General features: G+C 35.2%; 1 protein-coding gene across 1 annotated transcript; it reads left to right on the top strand.

The window, feature by feature from the left end:
- The first annotated feature begins 3,270 nt into the window (after positions 1 to 3,270).
- Positions 3,271 to 5,088, top strand: hmx4 (H6 family homeobox 4). The gene is made up of 2 exons (XM_066720982.1): positions 3,271 to 3,590; positions 3,933 to 5,088. Exons 1-2 carry the CDS (start codon positions 3,380 to 3,382, stop codon positions 4,463 to 4,465), a joined length of 744 nt encoding a protein of 247 aa, XP_066577079.1. The 5' UTR covers positions 3,271 to 3,379; the 3' UTR covers positions 4,466 to 5,088.
- Positions 5,089 to 21,295: the final 16,207 nt, after the last annotated feature.

The following is a 21,295-nucleotide window of genomic DNA, read 5'->3' as shown; positions in this document are numbered from 1 at the left end:
GTTGTTTCTTTTTTCATTTTCTCATTCAGCACTGCTGTATGTATCTGACTAACCACACACACGCACCAGACATTTTAAAAAGTGACTTCACCTAAAAACATTGTGAAACTGTGTATGATCGTGAATGTTTTCCCAGGACTTGGATCTAACTTTTGAATCTACGTCCTAAAACCCACTTGTCATTTCACTCCATATTTCTCCAGCTATAAAATTGAAACATCTTTTTTCCAGGAATGCGAACATTTATTTTTCTTTAAAGGTGCTCCGAACTGAATATATATGTTGACGTCGCCACTTTAAATGTATGGGCTATTGATGATGATAATAATACGCAAGGGAAGTATAATTATAGTGATGATTTATGAATTATAATCAAGGCACGGCTATATAAGTGCTGGGAAAGATTTTATACTCAACACCACCGACAGCCCAGTGCGTCAATAAAATTGCATTTATTGCCCAACTTTCAGTACCCGGCAATCGCAAAGTGCTTATTTATTACACATGTGTTTTGTGCATTTTAAACGATCTGGGTGAGACAGTGTTGCGATAAGAAGCATAACGAACTGGCAAACACCCACTTAAACATCATGCTAATGACTCTCATTATTTTGGGCCTTGACCTACCTTGCAGTCCTAAATTACCTTATTGGACCATATCGCGTTTTGTTGTATAAGTATAAAAGGAAGTAGCTCTTGAAAATAAACTAAATCGCGACGGACAAAGGTTTGAACTTTGCCTGATTACAATCTAGCCCTTTTGCCTCTTTGGACTGCACCGATTTCTTATTACTAAAACGAATCACCATAGAAAAAAATGTGGTGCGCATTTTCTCAAATTGTATTTATTAATTTACAAATCAACTGAATACATCATAGTATGTAGCAGATACATAACTAGCAGTATGAAACATCCAGTAATACATAATGTTATTGTGGTCCCAGTATCTTCCAAAAAGTGAAATGAATAATACTAACGACACGCTCACCTGCTACACGTTAGAACAGTGTCGCTGTAAAGAGTTCAATTAAAATCAAATTAAAATTGGATTAAATCAAAACTGCGCTTCACCTGCTAGTTTTAAGGCCATTATCTGGCTTGCAAGTATTTCTTACTTCTGTCTAATGGAAAGCAGTCATGCGACTGCGGGGTTTTGGGGCGTGTGTTTGTTTATGGACCATCCAGGTTTAAAAAAAAAAAACATGAGCAATACAAAAAATCAGCATGGAAATAATATAATAAAGGGTTGTGGTTTCATCAATAGCAGAACCCAAGCACTTCTTGTAACCAGACGTTATAACTTAAATAACCATACCCCTTATATGAATTAAATAAACCGTTATCTGAATGCCTCCACAAAGTAAAAATAATAATAATAAAAAACAATCAATCGATGTTCTGATGTCCTGTTAATCTCTATCCATTTTTGAAAACTGTTTCAATATTACACACACATATATACGTATATATAAACATGTATAAGAATAGACTATGTACTTCACCATCACACCAAAAATGGACATTATCTTTTTTTATTCAAATACTTTGTAAGGAAATTAAAATCTTTGTTTATTGATTAATTGATAACTTTTATAAAAAAGGCCTATATGTAAAGAAATGTTTTCAACTGAAAACTGATGTCTCATTTTGATGTAAGGATAACTGAACTGAATCACTCCCGAGTCCTTAAATCACCCTTGTTCCTCTAGTGCGTTTGTAACACTGCGTTGGTTTCCCATTCATAAAATAACTGTAGCATTGCTTGTAGCAGCAGTGACTAGAAGTATAAGAGAAACAGCTTTACATATAATAACGATAATAATACAATTTACATTTTTGTATTGGTTTTGTAATGTTTTGTAAAATAAAAGTTATGCATTCATTAATTTAAATCTAAATATTTCAAATTAAATTATAAACATACAATAATAGCAATGTATCTATAGATATTGCTTTTTTAACTAAATAGACAAAAGAGAAAATACACTTATATTGAGGTTAAACAGACTAAACTGCTTAAAGGCTTAAATATTAGTCTATAGTTTAATTTATAGTATATAGGATTTCCCTTTCTGGCCTTTTAGTTTGCGAGTAGTTGCTGATGGTTTCGTCATTTAATGAATCCATGTGTATCCTTTGCTAAGTTATATTTCTGAACCAATACATGTTAAAAACTTATTTGAATATCCAGATAATCTTCAACATCTAAAATGAAATGAAACATAAAACCGACGACGAACCAGACCCAGCACACATGAGATAATATACAAATGATCATAATAATCATACAATTAATTGCTTTAAGATAATATATGCTTTAAAAAAAATAATACATATTTACTGAGAACCATTTAACAAGCTTTTCAATAAGGGAATTATGTTACAGTAGGACACAGTAAATATACGGTAGATATAGCGTATTAGATGTACCCAATTGCATTATTTTTCATAATGTGTATGTACACAGTTGCAGCATCAATACAAGTGTAATAAAAACATTTTCCTTTAGTTATGTCTTCTTAAACACCCGTGTTTTCAAAAATAACATTTCGTTTTTTAAAAAAAAGCACAAAAAAGCGGCTCGTCCCTGGCTGGAAACATTGGTGGTTCAATACATTGAGTATATGATGAACGTGGTAAGGACGTGATCCCCGTCCATAGGCTATATTTAGTCTAGTCTAGTAACCTACATGTCTATCCATCCATCTATACATACCTCACATATACAAATACAAACACACACATATGCATATACCAACACACTACATGTGCATTTACCATCATTGTCTGTTAATGTATGTATTCAGATATAAACTGTTAATAGCGTTGTAAATATGGTGGTAGTAGCAATTTACTCTGGAGCACCAACTAGGCCTATTAAAGCACACCTAATATTGGATATTAAAATATACTACTTATATTGCAAATGTAATAATGATACAAATAATAATAATAATAATAATAATACAGTTTTGACCATTTATAACCTGAGACCAACAAGGCAATGAATAACAAGCACCCTCTACAATCTCCAAAGATGCTCCTATAGGTCAAAGTGTTCAAATTGTTCGCGTACCCCCCAAAAACCTAATTTTCTTCACGCAAAACGATGGACTCATTGACCCTGTCCCCCACAAGCAGGGCAGAGATGCCAGCACCCAGGTCCCGCCCCCTCCCGCGATTGGCCGTGACGCGCTGCTTCCCATCTGACCAATCGAGAGCCGCGAATCCGCGCTCTTCCGGGTCATTGAGTCTGTGCCAGCCGCACAGCTGCACTCCGAGCGCAGAGCCATGGTGCTAGCAGGACCCGCACGCCACAGTCACCCGCAAACACGGCGCTGATTCAGCAGGCAAGATCGCTCGTCAATATCGGGGAATATGAGCAAAGAAGACGTGCAATGCCGGCCCGCTTCTTTGAAATTCACCATTGATAATATCCTGAATCTCAAGCAGAGCAGCAAGGACCTGGACTCTGTCTCGCACCCTAAACGGCAGCCAGCTGCGGACTGCAAAAATGACTTGCAGTGTAGACTCGACGAGCATCAAGTGAATTGCAGACATGAAAGCGACTACAGACTTCAAGACACGGGTATTTATTATTATCCATATTGTTATGATGATGCATTCATATTATTGTTGCATTTCTGTTATTTACCGCTATAGCCAAATGATTAAATAAACCCTAAGCTGCCTCCGATAGCCCAAGCAATCAAGTAATAGGGTAATAATATGCTGCATTTGTGGTTTGCTTCTGCATTTTATTTTCTATACCCTTTCCTCTCTATTATTAACTGGTTTGGTTTGCTGGTGTTAAAGTTATGCATTGACAACGGATCCTATGCAATAGCCCCAAGACACCTGTTTTTTTTTTATTTAAATTTGATTTTTGACAAATAAGTGTCTTGTCCTATTTTACCACTTGCTTTCACAGACCCAGCACACACAGACTGTTACACCGCCGCTGCCGATGCTTTAAAGATCATAGAGACACGTCCCCGGGCAGAAAGCACAGACAGTGGCGACGACGGGGCGTCGCAAAATAAAACCATCAAGAAAAGCAAAATGATGACGAAAAAGAAGACGCGCACCATCTTTTCCAAGAGACAAATTTTCCAGTTGGAGTCTACCTTTGACATGAAAAGATACCTGAGCAGCGCGGAAAGGGCTTGCCTGGCCAATTCGCTGCAGCTGACGGAGACGCAGGTGAAAATCTGGTTCCAGAACCGCAGGAATAAATTGAAAAGACAGCTGACCACCGAGCTGGAGGGGCCGAGCGCCGGAGAGCCTTTCGGGGAAGCGGGAAAGACTGCGCAGCTCCCGGCTCTCTACAAAGACAGCAGTAATATCCTGGGCAGATGCCTGCTCCCAATGCCTTTCCCCATCGTGTACCCTGGCAGCAGCACGCCTTATCTATGCTTCTCCAACGCCAGCAAATATTTCAGTCTTTTCGACGGAGATGTATGACTTTCATGTTGCATGTTGGTCTGGAAGATGATCTGCATTTCACCTCCATGGCTCCATTTGGCAACCCGTTTATTCGCATTTGTTTACCTCTTGTTTTCATGGCATTGCGCTACTACACATCTTTGTATTTATTGCTATTATTATTATTTAAGTCATGTTATGGAATCATGGAACAAGAGCCAGAAAATACTTGTTACAAAGTTATGCAATTCTGTCTACAATAGTTTTCTTTTTCGCTAACAATTTTGATATCTTCGCTATACCAGTGAGATTACATTCATATACGTGGCGTGTTTATTTTACACCTGCAAACCTTTAAAGTAACTTTTTTTTTTAACAGTAGCAAGAAAACCATACATTACGGTATACAAGCTTGATGAACAACATATGATCTGTATTATTTCAATTAATTACTTATGCTTATCAGCTATTGTGATTTTTGTATCAGTTCATCCTGCTTAGAAAAGATCTTGGTTTACATAAGCCATTTAATTCACCGTATTAATATTATTATTTTATTATTATTATTTGTTATACTACTAAACACAGCCAAAGAAAAACAATTTAAATATTTGCATGCATTTATATACAAAAATAATTTTAATAAAGATTACTTTTTAAATTAATGCCATTTGTTATATTTAAAATGAATGTATACATTTTTCAATTATTTTAAGCATGTTTTAAAAAAAAATAATAATAATAAAAAAAAAAAATATATATATATATATATATATATATATATATATATATATATATATATATATATATATATATATAGTGTATTTTAATTCTATATAATTTTGCAGATTTTGTTGCTTGCGTCCTATAGCCCAGACAGGTAACACTATTTACACATTGTCTTGACATATTAAACAATCTAATTTCAAAACTGTACAGTAATTATACTTTTATTGTGCACTTTATTTTTCTTTTAAATGGCGGTGATGAAAATCGTTCAACGATAGGGGTATGTAAAGGGAATTTTAGAGGTAATTTGTTTATTTTTAAGGGGTGTTAAATTCACGTACATTTCCCCCTTTACATTTTACTCCTCGGTAGCTCTTTTGACAGACGAAGCAAACAAATGTTAAAAACTCCAATTGTATTTGTATGTTTTCATGGAGGTGGTGGTGGGACTAAATAAATATCTTCTTGAAAAATAAAAGATGTAAATTAATTAAAAAAATAAAACGCAAGTGATTGCTCTAATGCAAGTACACAAAACTATGTCACAGCTTATCTTGATGTGGTTATAAAACAGTAGGCTGTAACTTTGATGCGTCCTGGTGATTTAGTCTAAGGCCTACACTTTCCACATCTTTATTCAGGGTTTGCGTTTTAAATGTCATTGACCAGCTGATCTAATCTCATGAACCTTTACAACTTTGCAAACTCGTGGTTGCTTGTTTGTAATAAGATATCGGATCATTAAGCTAATTAAATTAGAATAGGCTCTTAAGTTCCCAAGATACTTAAGGAGAAAGTCTTTTTTGGTACAGTGGGGAAATAAATTCTGATATACATTTCAATAATAATAATAATAATAATAATAATAATAATAATAATAATAAACATTAATATAACTAATTTATGTAAGAGTAGGATACAAAGCCATTTATAACTTCAATGTTAGACCATATGGTTAATATCTATAGAGTTTACACCTATTCCGTTCAATGGACCCGTAAATAAAAGAAAAGCTACCGTTCATAGTTTGGCATCCTATGAGCTGAGATGATGACAATCGTGTATTCCCGTGATTATTTTTTAAACACAAGGAATACTTGATTCTTTATTGCAGCCACAGAAGAAACATCGGGAAACATAAAATCAGAACGAAAAATCTTCAAATTGGTGCTTTACGTGTATGGTAAAATAACAACATCATGTATATTTTTTTACCTTACATTTTGAATCGCCTAATACAGTTATTTCTCTATTTTATGACCAATAGTGTGGAATTGCCCATTACTGTTTGGTAGGCTATTCTGAATTAAAAAGACTCAGGCCAACACCTACCACGCAATAGTGGAAAAGAGGGAAAAATAAAGAAAAGATAAGAAAAAGGAAATTCTATGCATACAAAGAAGGTTATATTGTAACTGTAATTTGCTAAAGGCCATTGTATCAGTTTTTATTTGGGCTAGGCCTTTGAGTGACCGTGATTTCATCTGATACAAAGTTAACCGGGTAATTACTGAAAAGGTTGAGGGGATGTGAATATGTCACACAGGTCTCCTTAACTCATATTACTAACATTTCACAAAATCATCCAAGATAGCCTTTGAATGATAAAGCATACAAATGTAGACTATAGTAAACATGTTCTGTAAATCAGGATGTTATCTGCAATATTGTTGAAATTTCTCACAAATTACTTTTATCCACAACAATGGAAAACTGTCATTCGTCACATTTATTATTATTATTATTTTCTAGAGAATGCACATCTTACGGTATATGTTAGTACGTATTTAAAACATAATTCTTGACATTTCCATGCAAGTTGTAGGCCTAATTGTATGTATTAATAACGAAATATCGGGGTACAAATACATTACAACATATTCTTAAAATGCACTTAATTAATAAGCATAACATAAGCATAAGCCTTTCATTAAATCTACAATCAGTAAAGCCTTCCGCAAAATAAAAATATAACTATTCTCATTTTGAAACCATAGATTACTTGAGTTCAACTAAACACTGTAACGTAAGAAATCTTTTAACAAGATGACTTATAGGCAAGACATATGGGTCTATAATTTATTTGAAATATGTAATATTTTTGCTTAAATCGATTGATAGTGAGTTCAATAGCTTTCTGGCCACTCTTAGGGGTACAGTAAATCAAACACCATGCGCCGATTTACTCATTAGCGCTCTTAAAGTACAGATAGGGCACCATAAGGCGTTGACAAGTGTTTTAGTCTTCTTTGTCCCTTAACACAGAACACAATTTTTTTAATCAAGATTTGAATAGCACTTTGAGAAATGTGTACGAGACAGAGAGAGATTTGGGAATATTACATTAAAACGTTTGTCTTATGCTCAATACACTTCCATAGCCTTTCCGGGTCAATAGTTTCTTAATAGGCGCAGCCTCTGCTCCATTGTGGTGCTGCTTTAGTGTGCATGTACCGTAGTCATGCTCTTGCTTTGTAAAGGCTTTCGATACAGGGGTTTGTTTAGTTTTATTAATTATCATTTGTTTTCTCATGATACTAGCTTTTTAACGGTACTGTGAGTTCACGTTTTGTAAGGCTACAGGGAGAGAGAGAACAACATATATTTAAAAGAAAAATGCGCTAAATAATCCATTCAATAACATTTAGTTGATCACGGGCCTATTATATATTTGTTTGATTGTTTTAATATAGAATCGTACTCATACAATATGTAAACTACATTAGATCAACAATTATTTCATTATCAAAATAAAGACTCCATAATAAACATGTAGGTTTCTTAATTTAATATAACACGGGGAATCTATATTAATGATATGTAATGTCTTGTTTTGTTTCTAATTTTGACAAGTACTAAATAGTTATTTTGCCTACACCATTTTTTTTTTTTTTACAATAATATGGTAAAAATCCTTACAATGAAATAAACAGACAAGTTCTTGACAATGGCAATGTTTGGAGATAACACCTTGGTAATGATCATTGTGAATAGGATTAAATTTGAAAGCACAGCAGTATGGCAGCTATATCAAAAGGGCAGACCCAGAACCAATTAGGATTTGGTAACAATTGACCATTCAACAAAGCAGTTATCATGAACCTTGGCTCTGCAGTGTCTGTTGTGGGTTAGGAAACTCACAGACATCTTATTTTTCAGATGAAATACATTTATTGTCAACTTTTTCTGTTCCACGTTATTCTTTATGGAGGGTTAACAGAAGACCAATTATGTGTCCTTAACATTGAGGGTAATGCTCCTTGGTAGCATAACACAATTTGGTAACTAACATGAAACAAATTAAATTATAACAAGTGTGTGAAATTAAACATTTGGAAGAGTTCTGTTCCCATTTTCAATAATAATTAAACCAAACATCATACTATATATATATATGCCTTTCAGATCATCATCAACAAATCCTTTTGGAACCAAATGTATGCTTTTCAACAGTGAACCCACATCACAGAAACCTGGAATGGATGTTTTGCTCTGGGACTATTCTTCATCCTCAAGAACCTTGCTTAGATTTGAGGCACAGATGGATTCCAAATTATTTTAGAATGTTTTAGTACAAACTGATGCCCTCTGTAAAGAAGCTCATGGTTGGTCACAAATTGACTCTCAAGCACAATAACAATGCAAAGCACACATACAGTCACATCCAAGGCAGCACAAAATGAATAAGTGATTGGTCAGTGCAATAGTTGTTTGTTTTTTCTCCATCTTTTCCCAAGGTGTCAAATAAATGGTACTGGTCGGATTATTCCTGTGTGCATCCTGATTTTTATTCCCAAAACCAAGCAAGTTGACTTCAAGAAGGTTCTACCAACTTGCAAAAATGTCATGAAACTACCAGATCAAAACATGGTGCAGGATTACATTTACCATTTTTATTTTTTACAGTTACATGGTATGAATACATTTCAACACTGCATGTTAAGAAATCTATCTTAAAGTTGTCAGTATATTAAAATCCTTCCATCCAGCACCCAATTGTCAATCATTATTGACAGTTTGTGACTGAAACATTGACATCGTCTAAACCAATAAATTCCAAGCTGGAATTAGAAAGAAAATCAGAAAGAAAATGGGAAATCCTAACTTTGAAAAAAGAGGAGATTGCGATCTAGAGATAGTGCGGATTCGCCTTGAAGGGAAAGGTTGAGGCTGGGGATAAAACAGCAGCTAGGTACACAGGCCCTATTGTGGAAGCTTATTCAATCCAACCTTTCTTTGCTTGGAAGATCCACCCTCGATACTGTAAAGTCTTTGTGTGATCAGTTAACATAAAGGTCAGGGTATATTAAAACAATAACAAAAGTATATATTTTACATTGATACATGTTAGTTACCAATCAGCACAAGTTATAAATCCTCAGCTTTGATAGGTGCTCCTAGAGTTGAATAGGTCCATGAGTGTCTCATATTTGACCACACCTCCCTGCAACACCTCTTTAACTCATCCAGGTGATGTAGTGTGTGCTGGACTGCTTTTTCATTTCATAACTCATAATTTTCTACTGGCTTGAGTTCTGGACGTTGCAATAGTTAAGGGAGCACAAATCAAACAATTGACCATTTGTTCCCAGACTAGAATGTGTATTTCAAATTGCTATGATGCCTAATAAATTCAGCCATGTATATCTAGTAATAATATGAAACTAATAATAATAATAATAATAATAATAATAATAATAATAATAATAATGAGTGAGTGAGAGAGGGACAATGTTTAACACATATTCAATATTCAAATACCATGTAATCCTGCTGTGTTTAGTATTCCCTTCAGCTGTCTAAAACAACCTATCTACATGGACAGACTATTATTTAGCAGGATTACATCGTAACTCAGATAATTCTTATCTGTTCTAAGTAATTCTATCAAAATGGATTACACCTTCTGTTTAACTAATAGGCTGGAGGGGAAATAATTTAACAGTATCAATTACCCTTTATTTACATTTAGAATTGAGTTTGTCTTCACATACAATTACTAATCTGTCCTGGATATACTTTTGCACAACGTGGGGTTATAGAAAAATGAAATTAGTATAATAATAATCAATTATTTTGAGTAAACCCATACATCATTCATATCAGACTCTTGACATTTACAGCAGTAACAACACTATATGAGACTGTTTCAACTCTGAATCATATTTTGTCTTCAACAACAAAGAAAATCATCTTTCTAGTGTCAGATTTATTTGGTTTATTTGGACATTGATGGCCAGGATCATAACAGTTTTAAGTAATTTAACTGACTGGATTAGGCCCTAGTGTAACCAGTGTTAAAAGAACAGTCACCACAGGACCAATGGCTGTGGAAGTCAGTAATTGCACATTCCTTGTAGGTAGGTCACTGTGACAGTGGCAGCCTTGCCAACTCAAACACATAACACAATGCCAACAGCTTATCCAGGTGAATGACCTCGGGTCTGCTATTAGCTATATGAAGCCAATCCATGTGGGTACAGACCCAAGAACATTATGTCTGATGATAAGACACAGACCTACAGGACTAGGAAGGTGATTAGGTGAGAACTGAGGGATTTAAGACAGGTTAAACTGTTTTCTCTTTTAAGTTGAATTTAGATGTGTCAGGATTCAGGTTGAGCATATGTCCAGCAGTGAAATACTTCCCAGAAATCCAGGAAGTATAAAACCAGCATGGTTAAGATCAGGAATATGCCTGCATGTAAGATTTGACTACTTTATCAAAGTGACATGGAAAAGTTTGTTATCTTCCTGAACAACGTTATCTACTACTAATACATTCAAATACGCATGTTGATTCTGTTCAAATATTGAAGAACGCATAGTAAAACATGTCTGTTTTTTGTAATTCATTCACAGTTGTGACAGAGAAAGAAACAGTCTGGAACAAAACTACTATCCGCAGTAATTATCTTAAAACTGCTTCCTAATTACAGGTGTCGGTTTCTGTGCAAACTGTTAACCCATTGCTATAGAAAAAGGTAAAAACCAAAGCAACCAAGATATTAATTTGCTAACCTGGTTATTTGGCATCCGACGCCTTAAAACAGGTTACCCCCTGTAGTGAAATAAAAAGGATTAATTAACACATACAAAGTCCATACATTTGCATAACAGCAATTATAAACTATACGTGAAGTTATTTATTTTCTTTCTTGCAAAAAGGAAAAATAATTGATTGTTAATAGTTTCGGGTGGAAAATCGTTACCAGCAAACACGATGGCCATGGGCTATGGATAGCTGACATAAATACATGTGAGTATGACTGTTAAATATAAAATGCATATCACACACAGATACGTGTATGTGTGCATGAGTGCATGGGGGGAACAAGCACTTATATTACACCAAAATTGTAAAGCACTTGTTTTAAAGTCATATTGAGCTAATTACAATTACGTCTTTCTGAGAATGAGGAAGAAAGTCATAAGATAGAGATATATTTATGAACAAATTATTATCCCTCTTTAATTTCAGGTTGGTGATGTGTTCAGCCTATCTGTAGCACTCTGGCTTTAACTGTCACACATACACACATAGACATACACACTTTATATATGCTCCCTTTAGATATTCATATCTATCTATCTATCTATCTATCTATCTATCTATCTATCTATCTATCTACATATAGACAGAAAGATCGATAGATAAATAGATAGTTAGAGAATAAATATATTTTATATGTCTAATCTATTGCATTTGGCAAGTACTACTAACAAGACAACCACCCACAGATGGCAAAAATACATTTCTTATACATCATACATCCTTGAAGCACGGTATATGGATTAGTTTTAGATGTTTTGACAGCTGCACCGAAATAAAAAGAGTAGAGGTGGCAGATTCTTCACAGCTTCAATATTGAGTTTCATCATCTTTTCTTTTAACCCCCATTAATGCTCTTTTCTTGATCTGTTAATGGTGGGAGAAATGGCAGCCGCCAGACTTCCTGACTCTGCTCGTGTGCAAAGCTTGCAAACATTGGGCCACCTTCTGTCGCCCAGCGCACTTTGCTCTCAAACCACAAGGTTCAAATGACCTCTGGCTTATTCCATCTTGTTGTGAGTTGTTTTGGATCGTGATTTGTCTGAGCTGAAAAAATCTATTAAAATCTTTACCTGATCAAAGATCTCTGCATGAAGGCACACCATCTGCACTCATTTAGGGATATCCATGACTCAAGCACATTATAGCGTTTTATACAAGCTATTGATTAACATCACTAGTAGCTATAAAAGACATGATACTCTACTAAGGCAAAGTTTCAGATTTCATACAGTAATTGTAAGCCTTTCTTTGCTTTAACATCGTCTTTCCCATCTCATAGCTTTCAGAAACTGTCGGCAAGATATGACAAACAATAAGCTCCACTAAGCACATGTTTCTAATTCACATTTAGAAGTGAATATGCCATCAAAATGTACAGTAACTGAACGTTACATTTGTCAGTTTCAGATATTTTTCATCACTCAAAAAGTGCATTTACAGTTTAAACTTTTTTTGCTTTTTAGCATAAATGCATTTGTACATCAATATATTCAGAAACTAGGATCTTGTTATGTAGCATAACCAAAACATGGAGGGTTAAATACACACATACATACTATCTACACAAAATATATACAGTTAAAGCATTTTTTAGTTCACTGTGCTGCCAAATTAATTAAAGTTTACCCTTTTTTACCAAACAATTTAACCACCTGTTCAACTGGCATTTTCTCATTATTTATGCAGAGGTAATTAAAACCACCAAGCTGTCACATCAATAATAAATATCCATCAAGAATGCCCTGTTTAATGCCCCTTGGGATTACAAGACATTAACATTTCCACACATTTTTATATGAAATTGAATTAAATTTAAAAAGCAGTTTTAAGATAAAATATTTCATCATAAAAATGACATCTAATGCATGATAATAGTAATCATTCATATACTTCAATGGCAATGAGTACATTTAAATAAATATGACGATTTTTTTCATTCATTAAAACATTTTACACATCAGCTTTTCAACATGAAACAGATCTATAACATATATTCCTGTTTATCTCTGATATTATCTCTGAGATTAAATTCAAATAGCTTGTTTGGGTGAAAAAGATAACATTTCTTAAAGTGCCCTTTAGCAGCCATTGGTGATGTCTCACATTTCTGTACATTCTGTCATGTTCTTTAAACCTAACATCTTAAGAAAATGCCCTCTAGCTCATACAGCAATCTGTACTTAAATGGCAATCCACAGAGCATCTAGCTTTTCATATACTCGTCATATACAGAAAAACCAATGAGTGCCGTAACACGGTGTCCTGAGACAATATAGGTCAGCCTTTACTGTGTCTATAAGGTGTGATAAAAAACTTCACCAATCCTTTGCAAGAAAAAACATTGTCTTCAAAGCCGTGTTAACAACCCTCAGAATCAAATATCTTTGCCTTCAAAATAGCATCAATCCTTCTAGGCAAACTTGCAGTTTTGAAGGAACTCGGCAGGTAGGTTGGCCCAAATATCTTGGAGAACTAACCACAGCTCTTCTGTGGATTTAGGCAGCCTCAGTTGCTTCTCTCTCTTCATGGAATCCCAGACAGACTAGATGATGTTGAGATCAGGGCTCTTTGGGGGCCATACCATCACTTCCAGGACTCCTTGTTCTTCTTTACGCTGAAGATAGTTCTTAATGACTGTCGCTGTATGTTTGTGGTCGTTGTCATGCTGCAGAATAAATTTGGGGCCAAACAGATGTCTCCCTGATGGTATTGCATGATGGATAAGTATCTGCCTGTACTTCTCAGCATTGAGGAGACCATTAATTCTGACCAAATCCCCAACACCATTTGCAGAAATGCAGCCCCAAACTTACAAGGAACCTCCATCATGCCTCACTGTTGCCTGCAGACACTCATTCGTGTACCGCTCTCCAGCCCTTCGGTGAACAAACTGCCTTCTGCTACAGCCAAATATTTCAAATTTTGACTCATCAGTCCAGAGCACCTGCTGTCATTTTTCTGCACCCCAGTTCCTGTGTTTTCGTGCATAGTTGAGTCTTGGCCTTGTTGCAAAGTCGGAGGTATGGCTTTTTGTCTGCAAGTCTTCCATGAAGGCCACTTCTGACCAGACTTCTCCAGACAGTAGATGGGTGTACCAGGGTCCCACTGTTTTCTGCCAATTCTGAGCTGATGGCACTGCTCGACATCTTCCGATTGCGAAGGGAAGTAAGCATGATCTGCTGCAATAAGTTTCCTTGACCGACCACTGCGTCTGTAGTCCTCAACGTTGCCCGAGTCTTTGTGCTTCTTCAAAAGAGCTTGGACAGCACATCTGGAAACCCCCATCTGCCTTGAAATGTCTGCCTGGGAGAGACCTTGCTGATGCAGTATAACTACCTTGTGTCTTGTTGCTGTGTTCAGTCTTGCCATGGTGCCTGACTTTTGACAGTAAACTGTCTTCAGCAACCTCACCTTGTTAGCTGAGTTTGGCTGTTCCTCACCCAGTTTCATTTGTCCTACACAGCAGTTTCTGTTTCAGTTAATGATTGTGTTTCAACCGACATATTGAATTGATGATCATTAGCACCTGTTTGGTATAATTGTTTAATCATACACCTGACTATATGCCTACAAAATTCCTGACTTTGTGCAAGTGTACCTAGAAGAATTGATGCTGTTTTGAAGGCAAAGGGTGGTCACAGCAAATACTGATTTGATTTAGATTTTTTTTCTGTTCACTCACTTTGCATTTAGATAATTGATAAATATAAATCTATTAACATGTATTTATTCATACTTTACAGCATTTTTTCACACCTGCCTAAAACTTTTGCACAGTACTGTATACTTATATCAACAGTTCAATGTCACACTGCTCTCCTAAAAATCACCACCAGCAGAACTCATGTGTGTGTTTGACCTGATCACAACTTTTTCACCTTTACAAATTCCTGTTTTACATTCGCACATACAAAATTAATACACAAATACTACTGTGACATATCAGACATTCTGTTCTGAACATTTATTTTCAGACACAGGACATGCCATATACATACACTATCGTTACAGCAATACAGCATACAGTATCTGTAAGCAAAAAGGAAATGTGTGAAGGTATAAAGACCCCACCAAATTGTGGGGATTGTGGTCATAAACCTTCCAACGCCAAGCTGAAAAAAAACCTTCTTTTGAATCGAGAAAGGGAGAATATAGTAAAGGAAAATTGCGGAACCAATTGTGGATGAGTGCAGCACGGTGGAAACTCACATCGTCCCAAATCACAACCTGCATGGTCTTCTCTGGCCCCTCCAGCTCTCTCTATTGGGGTGGGATGTATTCACTGCTTAGGGTTGTGCAGAGGTGGTTTAGGGATTTGACAGGTGTGCTTCAACTTTTGATCTTGGTGTTTACAGATTAAGTCACAGTGTGTAAACAATGCAGAAAAACTGTAACAACATACTAACTGTGGATGATCCAGTTGTAAACACTAAAAGATTTACCAATGGCTGTTGCCCACCTAGAGGATACAAAATAACTTCATTAGGTAACCGGTAAAGTTTATCTATATACTGTTGCAATCAGTTACATATCAGCATTATGTGTAATGGCACTTATTTTATTACTGACCTACAGATCTATTATTTACTTTCCTGCAAATAACATTATTATCCCCCCAGAAAAAGCCAGAGAGCAGTTGATCTTTAGTTGTAGTACAGAGAGCTGGGCATAGTCCACAATCTCAACTGCGATTCCATAATTATACCACAGTTGAGAGCCAGATGCCTTTTAAAACACACACAAACTGACTGGTTATCAGGCACACTATCAGTCAGTTGCTGCCTTAGCTGAATTCGGTGGTCTTCTGAGATGTTATATAATATCGTAAAGTAACATTTGAGGACTTTGTGAATTGAATAACACATCGTTCTAGTTTGCATTATTAATGAAAAGCATGAACCAGTCTTTCTCCAAATGCAGGCTCTTTAAAAGAGGGTGTTATACAGCACTGACAATAAAGCTCTATTGAAAAGGTTATGTAAAGATGATGGATTGAGCAATATTTCCATGCAATTTATACGATTATTCTTGAAATGTGAACCAACTTTTATTTTTCAATAGAAACACACTACTGAGTAAAATATATTGACAGACTTTAAAAAAGAAAATGACAGACAGACTTAGATGTTTATAACCAGGTGCAGGAGAAGACTGCTATTGAAAAGCATGGACACTGACTTCTCTATAAACTTGTTAAAGTCACTACATTGTAACACTTAGTTTACTTCGCTACAGTAAAGCAATGAGTCTCCACTTACAATTCCCACAAAACCCAGTTCCCCTCATGGTCTCTTACTGTCTCCTGCACTGGGCTGGCATTTGCCCCTCAAGTTGGCCATCCTGTTTGAACATTTTCAGTTTATTGTATACAGGTGCTATATTAGAGACATTACATTAACCAAATTAAATAAAGAAGATTTTAAAAGGCAATTGTCTGCAATGTATTCTGTGTGGTGCATCTACTTTTTATAACACAGCAGCACTATCAGTAAATGTCCTGGGTGCTAAAGTAATATTTCAACTTGAAGGTAAACTTAACTATAACTTCAAAAGAATGCATGAAATGCCACCTGTCCTGTAAACGGCACAAACACAAACAAATACCAGTCATTTTCAAGACCAGTAATTAATAACTGAATATGTACAACAGTAATTATTGGAAACAAGTTCTTCTTAACTTGATTACATTTAATTACGTTCATATTATTGCCTATACGTGGATTAGGTAATACATTTGTGAAGTAATTAAAAAACAAAAAAATACACATTGAATATAGTTTTTGTAACCTCTAGGACTGTTGGCTACTTATTACTACAAGTACTTGAAATACAAAATGCAGGATCAATACAAAGTATTTGGGAGCATCATATAGGCCATATATGTCTGTACACAGTAAGTAAAAGCTGGAATAAATAATTAGTTTTATGGAAATTTTAGAACTATGATTTAAATCAGAGTAGGGATAGTATAGAAATAAACTTTTACTATTCTGTGTTGTTGTGCTTATCCGTGTTTTTAAACTTAGGGCTAGACCAAATTAAAACTTTGACCTACCTGCGATTGCAAAGTACAAATCTGGACCCTATCACGGATTAGGTGACCATAATCTGCAATTCGTGTGGGGGGGTTGGGGGGGGTCAAAGTTTTGATTTGGTCTAGCCTTTACTCTGTATAACTCAATGTGTTTAAAGATTGAAAATGTCCAGTTTGCATCACACTACCACCACTCAGCAGCAAGCCCCTGGTTATGTGTCTTGCTCCTCCCCCATTCCCCTGTCATTCTGTATTAGTGGTTAGGAGACAGTGAGCTCTCGTTGTTAAAGAAATGACAGTCAGAGCCATTTCAACCGAAGTATAGCACAGTCTACAAAAGTGTCCATGAAAGCATTAAGAAAGAGAGAAGCATAATATCCAATCCAGTATTATGAACAGTTTTTGTTCATATTCTGATCACTGCATTAATATTTATTTGCTTAGTTGTGGGTCACAAAGCACAGCCCGAAGAATGAACACTAAACTCTTTCTGCATGATTGCAGTGCCACTGTGGGTCAGTGAAGCTTTGGATCCTCCAATTTGTTTGACCTCTTTAACCTTTCTCAGTCATCTGACAGGGGTCATTGTCTTCAACAATGAGCTTGATAGTTCCTACAAGGCACTTAGATGTAATATGAGGATAAATCAAGCTCTTAATCGGCTTAAAGCATTATTTTCTTTGCCTTTTTTCCTTGTATAGATGAGGTATTATTTTCAAAATTTACTGATTCATTTCTGCTTTTGTAAACGGCCTTTGTTCAATTATTTAATGTGCTTATTTTCAAGTGACAGACACGATTTAGGCATTCCCCTGCAGACATCAATGAATTACATTCTAGAATCACATATTCATTTATGTATGATAGACAACACAGTAAAAACACACATATGCTTCTGATTCAAATTTGATGCATGTCATTTAAAAATGCATATCATGAAAAAGAGTAATCTCAGATTGCAACTTTGGGGCAGAAACTGCTACTTATGCAGTTGCTTGACTGAATACCTGTTAGCCTCACAATCAGTTGCATTGTTTTTTTATTGTCTGTTTGATATATACATTTGTGCTTGAGTATGGAGATGAGTGTTTAATTTATGTTTTACGCTATGGGTCTCCATCAGCATCACACTACACACAGCTCTATAATTTTTATATCATCTACTACACAGTCTTTATTTAGTTATGTTCCAAAATCATCAGATGCCACCTGGTTATAAACACATTACATGAACTAATGCCTTAAATACAGCTGACAGGTTCCAGAAAGCCTTCTGACAGAAAGAAAATACACATTTATAAAACCACAATTACTTGCATACATTATCATCTTCAAAGGATAAACATATACATAAGTAAATTATCTTGTATCAAGATTGAAGGAAAATTGTGTAAACCGGGGAAAAGTTTGGATTATTTAATAATTCAACAAATTATGGGCAGTTAAATTCGAGATTCAATTTCATTGTTGTTGAAAGCTTGCATTAGTTCATATCCAGACGGAATAGGATATGCTGATCAACCCTTGGGTGAGGTCCAAAATTGAAACATTTTTAACAGTTTGTTTAGACTTGTTATTGGAATTATAATTCAAAAATTTGTAAACTGATCAGGGTGACATTTTGAAAAAATTTAGTGAGAAACCAAGGAAGAACTAAAGACAGTGATTATATACATAATGTTCAGGGCCATGCTAAGACTTCACACAGAACATTTTGTAGTTGGTTAGCAACAATGTAAAACTGCATAAAAAATCTTTCATAAACTATGTGCAAATATTCAAATGAAAAAAATGTATCCATTAGTTTGAATCCGTGATCAATTATTCCATGCTATCACTTTGGCTTCCAATAAATACACTTTTGAAGCTTTCATGCCACTTTCATTTGGCCTCAACACATTTCAAAGTGCTTCAAGTCCTTTACATGTGTGTATATTGTATTTATCATTGCTACTTTTTAGTTAAGTGACTAATTTTAATGTGTGGAATATTAAATTAAGCTGTATTTACTGTGGGATGGAAAAATGCTGTGGCTATGTACTATATTAGGCTGTTAGAAGATTGATCAAGCACCCAACATCGATTAGGTCAATTCTTTCTTCCAAGTAATGGTAGCCTCTAAATACCCACTCTGTCAATAATAGTTACTGTCAGTTAAATGTCAATGTAAAAATGCAGTCCATGTATAATTGAAAATAAGGTTCTGCACACATGTAATTACAAAATATCTAAAAGTTCTGTTAAACTGGTTTAATTTTATATTGTATGAATGAATGCTGTAATCAATGGAAATATTTGAAATTTGACTTTGTGATCATTTCAACATTACTGACAGTTTCACCTGAACACGTGTGAGTTCATATATACATGTGTGTATATATATATATATATATATATATATATATATATATATATATATATATATATATATATATACATATATACATACATACATACATACATACATATACATATGTATATATATACATACATACATACATATATATATATATATATATATATATATATATATATATATATATATATATATATATTACACACTCACTGGGATGACCATTAATGGTTTTCAATATGTTAAGGATGTGAAATTGGATGTCCACTTCATAGTGTCTGACCTTCCCTTCAAGAGATGTCATCACACTAAGAGGAAGAACAGTGTATTTATCCTGAAAGTGGCGTACTAAAGACAGCTCAATGGAAATACTTTCCTATGTGGCAGTTGGTACAACAAATGTTCCACACACACACCGGCTCTGTGCAGCATGTGTAGCGTCGAACTGTGGTGAAGTGAAGTCGACCTCTTAAGTGAGGGTCATGCCTTTAGCTACCACTGCCTTCGGGCTCCTTGACTAATGAGAACACTTAGGGTCCCAAAGGCAATGGACTATGAACTATTATGAAGTTTACTCAAAACAGACCATTTAGTTCAAATATTTACCCATAAACAGACTGATTTACCTAACTTCATTCAGCTGTCAAAATAGCAATTTTCTCAATAAATTACATGAAAGTGATAATTAGAACAAACTAAAACTAATACACGTCTCTCTTTTCCTATTTATTTTTTATCTAATGTTGTAATTGTTTCCACTTTCCAACTTTTCCGACTTTCTTTCCAACTTTTGCCATCTTAGAGATAGCAGAGCAAATTAATGAGCATCTAGACATCCAGAAAACAAAGTAAAATACTTTTGTAATACTACAAAATTAATATTTTAGTATATACTATTCTTTGGAGACATTTCTCTAATGTGGTGTATTGATCTGAAGGTGACTCCAAGATCTGTCTTTTTGTTGCTGTTATTTATCATCTTTATTGACATTTCCATAAATGAATAGGTAGAAAAGCAAGGAGGAGGCACAGATTAATCATTCAGGCAGTACATTTGGATGTGAAGAAATAAACATTTATATTTTTGGATGCCTGAATGGATTGGTCGGCTTGGATGGTTATTTGACATTAAATTACAGTATCAGAAAGACACTTGGCAAATGTATTGGACTCCCTGCTACCACCAGACAAGAAGTGGTAAGTCCATTTGTTAAGAATCCACCACAGGCTTAGTAAGGAGCAAGGGGTTAATTTGGGGTTTTGTCTGTCTATTTATTTTGATTGCATGAACAGTGTATATAATAACTATCCTTTCATCCTTTCACCACATCCCCGTTTTTGTACGCCTGCGTTTACTAGACCCTGTCTTATCGAGCCCCAGACACACACGTACACACACAAGACGTACGAGGAGAGTACAGTACAACATGACGACAAAGTTTAACGACTGTGTATTCTATTTAAAACATGAAACATTAGGTTTCGAATGTGACCCAAGTTATCTGAGAAAGAGGATACTAGCAAAAGGAGGAGGGGCCTATTCCATTACCAAGTGACCTTGGTTAATTCATTTTGACCAACAAAGCTGCGTATTGGCTACTGTACGCTGTCAATCAAGCATCCCTCCTCTGCTTTAGACTATGACAGTAGAACAGACTCTTTTTGCCGGAAGTCAAGAGACTCCCAAGCGATCTTGCA

Source organism: Amia ocellicauda, chromosome 13 (assembly GCF_036373705.1).
Source record: "Amia ocellicauda isolate fAmiCal2 chromosome 13, fAmiCal2.hap1, whole genome shotgun sequence".
Lineage (NCBI taxonomy): Eukaryota > Metazoa > Chordata > Actinopteri > Amiiformes > Amiidae > Amia > Amia ocellicauda.
This window is presented reverse-complemented; position numbering and strand designations above follow the sequence as displayed.